This window comes from Octodon degus, unplaced genomic scaffold, assembly GCF_000260255.1.
Source record: "Octodon degus isolate 3935 unplaced genomic scaffold, OctDeg1.0 scaffold00005, whole genome shotgun sequence".
Classification (NCBI taxonomy): Eukaryota; Metazoa; Chordata; class Mammalia; order Rodentia; family Octodontidae; genus Octodon; species Octodon degus.
Window position 1 is genome coordinate 9596787 of NW_004524581.1, and position 8925 is coordinate 9605711.

Sequence of the window (8925 nt, forward strand, 5' to 3'; positions counted from 1 at the left end):
TCTGTGTCTGTGTCTCTCACAGAATCAGCAGTTGGATCAAAAGGCTTCTTCATAGGATTCAGTTTCAGTAGATTTTGGGCTGCAGCGCAGCGCGGTGGTTAACACTTGCCAGCACGCTGGCTCTCTGGGCCCGGTAGCCAGCACAAGACTCCTTGGTCAGGGATGTCGTGTTCTTGCATCAGGATGCAGCGAGGTCTGGTGCTTAGTACTTGTGTGCGGGCATCCACACCCTCAGACCCTAATCCTAGCTTTCCTTCGTTCTTCCTGGGAACACTTGCAAAGAGGAGCCGCCTCACAGCGCTCCACACTGCTTTATCCTTCCCAGTCTTCAGTAAGGACAGCGAACCCATTCTGCGTCCCATGACTCCCTTTGGCCCCCGACCTGAACACAGGGTGCAGCACTTGCATGTGCTCCTCTGCTGCTGGGCATGAACTTCTTCCAGTTTCAGTTACTTGGCCCTTTCCGGACTTCCAGTCCCAGCAGACAACACTTGACAATGCAGTCATCATTTCCCATTTGCACCATCAAAACAGAAACTCACGCAGGAAGGGTCCCTTCCCCAGCCCAGGGGACAGTGGCTTCCACAGCAGCCATTTGTCCTAAATGACCCTCACAGTGCAGGATGGCTGTTCAAAAATACTTGAGTGCCTCAGTGTGGAGAGAGAAAACCTTGTCACCAGGAAATCCCCTGAACTAGACAATAGTAATAGTAGTAACCATAACACAGCTCCAGTAGCCTTTGTCTGAAATGCTTTGGAGCAGAAAGGTTTTCAATTTGGGAGTGTTTCGATGTTGAGATATTTGCATAACCACACGGAGCTATCTGGGAGAAGGATGCCAAGTCTAAATACCATGTCTGTCCCATGTATACCTTATCCCCAAGCCTGAAGGTCATTTACACTGCCTTGAGCAGATGTGGGTTTTCACTCTGACCCAGCAATCACTTGAGAGCTGTGGGGAGTCTTCCATGTGCGTGTTCAGACAGATTTGGATTTCAGACTCTTGGGTCAGGGATGCTCAGCTTATGGTAATAACTAGGAAAGAGAGCGAGCTGAGACCAGGCCTAGGCATCAAGGCCCAAAGCATCAGAGGATGGGAAGTGAGGGGAGCACCTTGCCACCCACCTGGGGCCACAGTCAGCCCAGGCTGGACAAACCCTGAGCTCGTGGGAGTGGGGAAGAGCCAACCCCTTGGCTTCTTGTTGTTTGCAGGTAAAGCCTTGGAAAAGGCTGGAGGCAAAGAGTTCTTGGAAACAGTGAAGGAGCTTCGAAAATCCCAAGGCCCTTTAGAAGTGGCTGAAGGTAAGTGTGGGGTGGGCCCCCTTTTCCCTGCCTGACTTCGCCTGATTGGTATTTGTTTGTTTTTAGAAGCCCTTGACTTCTTTTTTTTTTTTTTAACATTTATTTATTTATTTATTTATTTGTATGTGCATGTGTGGCCAGCTCAGCCCACCAGGGGGCGAGGCTGGCTGGCATATGGTGCTGGGGGATTGAACCACGGTCCCTGTACATTGTTTAGCTTAGCTTGTTCTAAGTAGGTGCTTTAGACTACTGAGCCATCTCACCAGCCCTTTGTTTTTTGAGGCACAATCTCACTGTGTAGTCCAGCCTGGCCTTGAGCTCACTGTGTAGCCCAGGTTGGCCTTGAACTTGCAGCAACCCTCCTGCCTCAGCCTCCCTGAGTCCTAGGATTCCAGGCACGCTCCCCCACGCCCAGTCCCTCTTAATTCTTACCTTCACTGGAGTCTCCCCAGGTCACTCACCTCCTACAGAGTAGATGCAGGCAACAATATACATCTAACGGGCTGGGGCGCTAGCTCAGTGGTCTAAGCACCTGCTTGGCAAGCATAAGACCCAGTTCAGTCCCTGGTACTGCAGGCCATGCAGGCCACCAAAACCAGGCCTGGGGTACATGCCTGTAGTCCCGCTGCTGGGGAGGCTGAGACAGAAGGATCGCCATGAGTCCAAGCTGTATAGCAAGACCCTGCACCAAATAAATAAAAGATTAAAAAATATATATTAAAGATAAAATAAAAAATAATACATCATAACAGATCAGAAAGCTATTTTAACTTGTTTCTGATTATTTGAGCAGGCACATATGGGGTTTTTTATTAATTAAGTTTATTGGTACGTTGTAAATCTACATACGATCACTTTCATCAGAGGGACTTTATACCCGAACATGACTTAGCTCAGTTCCTTTGATGCTCTTCCTTTATTCTCTTCAAACCCTCTTCCTCTCCTTATTTACAAAAGGTTTGTTTTTCCTTCTTTTCTTTTTTCTTTTCCTTTCCTTCATTTCCCCCTCCCCTTCCTTGTTCTCCTTTCCCAGCGAGCATTTCTCCCTGTGCTGTAATATCTAGTGTATGTCTTGGTTTCTCACACCAGAAAAGCTATGTGTTACTTACACGTGTGTGTTCCGTTTACTTCATGTACGAGTACGGTCTCAGGTGCATCTGCTTACCTACAAATGTCTCAGGCTTGTCCTTCTTCATGGCAGAGTAGTGCTCCATTGTATTTACCCCAAACAGCACCTGTGCTTTATCCATTCCTCAGTTGGTGGGTATTTTGGCTGTTTCTAAGATATATAGTTATTACAACCTGTGCAGCTGTAAACACGGGTGTGCACATGTCACTGTTGTCTGAGGCTTTTATTATTTCAGGAAGACTCCAAAGAGGGAGAGTGGCTGGGACAAACAGAACCGCCAGTCCTAGTTTTTTGAGGAATCTTCACACTGATTTCCGCAGTGGTTGTACCAGTCTACACTCCACCAAGTGTGGAGAAGGGTTCCTTCTTCCCCACAGCCCCTCCTGCATTGGTTATTGGTTGATTTTTTTTGTGATAGCCATTCTTTCTGGAGTGAGAGGGTATCTCAGTGTTGTTTGAATGTGCATTTCTGCAATGACCAGTGCTGTTGAACATTTTTTCATATTTATTTACTGTTTCTACTTCTTCCTCTAGGAAGTGTTTTTTCCATTTCAGATGCCCATTTTTAGCCTGGGTCTTTAAATTTGGGGGCGAGGATTGGCCAAATAACTCAGCGGATTAAAATGCCTGCATAGGCAGATGCAGGGGCTGGGAGCTCAATCCCCGGGTCTGCCGTGCCGGCCCCGCCGCCGGGGCACGCTGAGAGGGCAATTGAGACAGGATGTGCTGGTGTGCGCCTGTAATCCCAGCACTTGGGAGGCTGAAAACAAGCGGATCACTACGAGTCCAATCTGTGTAGTGAGACGCTATAGACCTGTCCTAAATACTAAATAAATAAATAAATTTGGGGGCTGGTCTACTGTTCTTTTTTCTTAGTTCTTTAAGCAACTTTCTTTATATATTCTAGATGTTAGTCCCTTGTCTGAGGAACAGCTGGAAAAAACTTTTTGCCATTCAATGGATTGTCTCTTCACTCTGTTGATGATTTATTTTGCCTGTGCAAAAGCTTTTAATACAATGAGATCCCAGTTGTAAATTCTTCGTGATATTTCCCTTGTGGTCAGGGTTTTGTTCATAAAATGTTCGCCTACCCCAAGATAGTCAAGAGTTCTAACCGTTCTATCTTCCAGCAGATTTAGTGTTTTTCTTTTTAATATTTAGATCTTCGATCCATTTTTATTTTAGTTGAATGCACGTGAGAGACATAGATCTAATGTTTGTCTTCAGCACGTGCAAAGCCAGTTTCCCATCACTATTTAGTAAAGAGGCCGTCTTGGGAAGACAGCTTAGTGGCATATGTGCCTGCCTGGCAAGTACAAGACCCCACATCTTGAGCCCTGGTATTGTATGCCGTGTCGGCCCCAGAAACAGGCGTGGCAGGGCACTCCTGTAATCCCAGCACTAGAGAGGCTGAGACAGGAGGATCACTGTAAATCTGAGCTGCATAGTGAGACCCTATATGAAAACATTAATTAATTTTTAAGTAAGACTGGCCGGGGAGATGGCTTCATAGAATAAGTGCTTGCCTGGCAAGCGCAAGGGCATGAGTTCAATCCCCGGTTCCAAAAAAAGTAAGACTATACATTTGAGCCAGGTGTGGTGGTACACCCCTGTAATCCCAGCATTTAGGAGGCTGAGGCAGGAAAATCACTGTGAATTCAAGACCAGCCTAGGCTACAAAGAGAGCCCAAACCGCATAATGAGGCTCTGTCTCAAAAAAAAAGTGATCTTGCGGTCTTTCTTCCAGTGAGGGTGTTTGGCCCTTTTGTTGAAAATAAGTTGGGTGAGTGCACTTGGAGCTGTTCTTGCCTCTTCTAGTCTGTCCCATTGATCCTTGGGTCTAGTTTATTGTCATTACTGTTTTTTGTTTTGATCACAGTCGTTTTGTAGTATGATGTGAAGTCAGGAATTATGATGCCTCCTGCCTCACCTTCACTGCCCAGGATTGTTTTTGCTGTCTTGGGTTTCTTGTGAGGTATGCTACTGGTATTTCTTATAACCAATCTATGAGCTGGCCATTAGGTCTCCTGAGAGTCCTGAAAAACATGTAAAGGGGACTGAGTGGGAAGGCCTTCCTCGGGAACAGGTGCCCAGATTCGCTTCACCCTGAGAGCCGTACGCTGGTGAGCCCAGTCCAGAAGGGTTCAGTGTGGGCTTAGATCTGAGTGTGGACCTGTTTGCAACAGCGTGTCCTCAGTAACCTCAGGATGTCCCACCACTGGACTCCACTGTGCTTGCTTAGCTGTTAGCTTTTGAAAATAAACATGGAAATGTATCCTGCAGAGCAGCAAGAGCTCCCCAAATGCTCAGTGTCTGAAGGAGGGCAGCGAAGAGCTCCCAGGACAGACGCCAGCAAGCCCAGTGCGACAGATTCCTGAACCCTGTTGTTTGTGACACTGGGTTTGCATTCTTTAAGCAACTTCTACCCCAAAACATTATGCTCGCAAGTATTTTGTTGCAGATGGTTAAGGCCAGGACGGACGCTAATTGGAAATGTGCACGCCCCAGAGGGCTGTCCACTACGCACAGCCTGTCCAGCCAAGCTTTAGTGAGGAGACCCTACTTCTGTAGCCACCACAGATGGAAGGAAAGGAGGACGAGCAGAAGCTCGGGGCTCTTCACCCTCATTTGCATCTTCTCTCAAGAGGGGGAATAGGTGTGAAATGTCTTTTCACAGTTAAAGGACAAAGAACTGCGTGACCACACACCATGTGGAGAAAGTTTCAGGGGCTATAACAGAGCCTTGGCCACAGGCATGCACCAAACCTGCTCACACTTGACCCCGACCCTTGACATGAAGCAGCCAGTCTGAGGAAACCAAGGATTTCTGTTTGGTAATATCTTGTAATATATGAGAAAGTCACTGGGTACTGACTAGAGTGCCAGGCTGGTGCCACAGAATTGCCAATAAAGTGGTATAACGGTGTACTCCAGTTGATGAATTCTGCCCCGTCACCCTGGCTGAGAAAGCGTTCTGTGCACACTCACTTTTGAATTTGCTTTGCCAGCTTGCTTGGCTCCTCTCAGCTGCAGAACTCCTGTCACTGACGCCTGCATCTTTCACCCAGGAGGGCTTTCGCTGGTCAGGTCCCTGTTCAGGCATCATTTGTAGGAAACCGAGACCACTAGGAATATACGAATACCTACAAGTTTAACCCCAGCCAGGGGACTGAGGAATAAGGTGAAAGACAAGACACAGAATTAATTTAGAAAAAGGGGGGAAGGGGGCTCTTGCCTCTAGTGGACAAAGAGCCCTGAGCGCTTGGCTCATGCTGCTTTCAGAGTAGCACAGACTCGTCTGCCTCCTGTCATCTGAAGTATGTGCCCAGGTAGACAACCACATCTCAGCCGTGTTGACTCCTCCTGAAACTTGCACCGTGCCAGCACGCCTGCATGCCAGCAAAGGAGCACAGCTTGCCGCCTTTCTCCTCTCTGCCCACAAAGGAGGTCAGCCCGACCTCCATTCATTATCTGGCCTCCTACACAGAACCATAATGAATAAGAGTGATGATAGTGGACATCCTTGTCTGGTTCCTGATTTTAGAGTGAAAGCATTCAGGCTTTGACCATGGAGTATGATGTTGGCTGTTGGTTTGCTATAGATGGCTTTTATCAGATTGAGATGAAGACCATCTACTCCAATTTTCTGTGGGGGTTTTTTGTTTGTTTTGTTTTTGATGAATGGGTGCTGGACTTTGTCAGAAGCTTTTCTGCATCTGTTGAGATGATCGTATGGTTTGTGTCCTTGGCTCTGTTAGTAGGGTATATTACGCTTATTGATTTACATATGTTGGACCACTCCTGCATCCCTTGGTCATGGTGTGTTATCTTGAAGATTTGCTGCATTCTGTTTGCCAGTATTTGTTAAGGATCTTTGTATCTGTGCTCATTAGGGAGATTGGTCTGTAGTTCTCGCTTTTGGTTGGATCCTTCTCTAGTTTTGGTATCAGGTTAATATTTGCTTCCAGGGATGACTTTGGGGGTATTGCTTCCTTTTCATTTTCATTAAAGAGTTTGATGAGTAACGGCGTTAAATTTTCTCTAAATTTCTTATAGAGCTCAGCAGTGAATCCATCAGAACCTGGGCTTTTCCTCATTGGTATGTTTTTAATTACGTCTTCAATTTCATTGGCTGACATTGAGATATTTAGAATTTTTATGCCTCCTCAATTCAGTTTGATAATTCATATTTATCTAGGAATCTGTTCATTTCTTCTTCATTTTACATCTTATTAGAATAAAGGTTTGCAAAATAGGTATTGGTTATATTCTGGACTTTTGCAGTGTGAGTCCATCCTTTTTGTTCCTCACTGCATACATTTAAGTCTTTCTTTTTCTTTTTTCTTTTTCTTTCTTTTTTTTTTTTTTGACTGTCAAAGATTTTTATTTTCCAAATTAACTTTGACCACGTTCCATATACCTTGTCTTTTAATATCACAACTTATATTGTGCATAGGTGAGGTCTAGCCATAGATTGAATTCCACTGGAATCTCATTTCACTTTTTTTATTAATTTTATTTAGAAATAGATAGCAATGAGACAGTTTCAAAACCGATTAATAGGACCATTTCAATAATTAATACATTGCATATTGTCTTCTTTCCTTTTTCCGATAAGATTGGCTAAGGGTTTATCAATTTCATTTAACCTTTCAAAGCAGCATCTCTTTGATTCATTGATTCCTTATGTTATTTTCTTAGTCTCTATTACAATAATTTGTGTGCAGATCGTTATAATTTCCTCTCTTGTAGGAACTTTGGGCCTGACTTGTTCTTTTTCCAGAGGTTAGAGGTTCAGCATGTCTTTGAGCTCTTTCTATTTTCTTGATGTGAGAATTCACCGCTATAAATTTCCCTCCTAGGAGTGCTTTCAGTACATCCCATAAGTTCCAGTAGGTTGTACTGGCATTATCATTTAATTATAGATACTGTTTAATTTCTTCTTTAACTTTATCTGTGACCCATTCATTCTTGAGGAGGATGTTATTTAATTTACATGTTTATGGGGTTTTGTGGCTTCTTTGGCCATTGATTTCCAATTTCATTGCATGATGATCTGATAATGTACATGGGATAATTTCAGTTCCTTTGCATTTATTTCAGCATGTTCCATGAGCCAGTGTGTGGTCTATTTTGAAAAATGTCCCATGCACAGCTAAGAAGAATGTGTAATCTGGTATTGTGGGGTGGAACAGTCTATAGGCAGCTATGAAGTCCATTTGTTCACAGGTTTGGTTCAGTTCTGATATTTCTTTATAGAATTCTTTTGTCTAGTTGATCTATTTGTGACAGCAAAGTATTAAAGTCCCCCATTACAACTGTGTTAGTGCTTATTTGATCTTTCATGTCCATTAATATTTGTTTTATGCATTTAGGTATGCCAACATTTGGTGCATATATATTCATGACTATTATTTCTTTTTTATTTTTATCTCTTATTATTTCTTTTTTAAAAGAGAATAAAAAATAGTAAAAAAAAATTAGGAATGACACAGCATTTCACTAAACAAAATGATGGGAATTCAACAATAGGTATTATATTGCATAGTGTTGTCTTCAAATTAGTTGTTCAGATCACCAGATACAACCATGCAAAATTTGTCAAAAAATAAAGAGAGAAACAAAATTTAATTAAATTTAATTATTAACTGCTCCTCTAAATGTATCAGCAGAGGTCAGCAGTACAATTACCCAGTCTACCAGGGATTGAACTCAGGCCCTTGCACTTGCTAGGCAAGTGCTTATTCTACTGAGCTCTCTCCCCCCGCCCCTTTTTTATTGAACCAGGAATCAAACCCAGGACCTTGTGCTTGCCAGGTGTATGCTGCTGAGCTATGCCTCTGGCCCCATTCTTTCTTTCTCGTCCCCTTTCCCTCTTCTGAGCTGTTCCTGCCCTTTGATCAGTTTCTTTCCCATTCACAGTATCTGCTGTTCCTTTACGATTTTATTTACTCTTTCAGGTTCTTACCCTAGGGAGACAATGTGATGTTTACACATGCAGGTATTCTTTCTTGCTTGCTTTCTTCTTTTTTTCTTTCTTCCTTTTTAAAATTTATTTCACTTATGAGTATGGTCTCTAGTTGCATCCATTTACCTAAAAAAGCCTCAAATTTATCTTTTTTATTGCTGAGTAATACTCCATTGTATAAAAAAAAACACATCTTTTTTGTCCATACTCTATACAGAAGACCCCAAAAACTCCACCAAAGGATTTGTAGATTTAATAAGCAAATTCAGTAGTGTAGCTGGATATGAAGTCAGCACTCAAAAATCAATAGCCTTTCTGTACATAAACAACAAACACATTGAGAGAGAAATTAGGGAAAACATACCTTCCACAATAATACCCCAAAAAATGAAATATTTAGGAATCAATCTGACAAAGGAAGTTCAGTATCTATACAGTGAAAATAACAGTACTCTAAAAAAAATCAAAGAGGATTTTAGAAAATGGAAAATATATTCCTTGTGCTTGAATAGGAAGAACCAACATT

The 8925-nt window shown here is 43.2% G+C and overlaps 1 protein-coding gene across 1 annotated transcript in view; it reads left to right on the top strand.

Moving 5' to 3' along the window:
- The window catches only part of LOC101584453 (core histone macro-H2A.2), a 61967-nt gene that overhangs the window by 37701 nt on the left and 15341 nt on the right, over nucleotides 1-8925 (top strand). The window contains exon 7 of the mRNA XM_004623967.1: nucleotides 1213-1302. Within this exon, the coding sequence (XP_004624024.1) occupies nucleotides 1213-1302 (90 nt within the window). The remainder of the gene's footprint in view (nucleotides 1-1212; nucleotides 1303-8925) is intronic.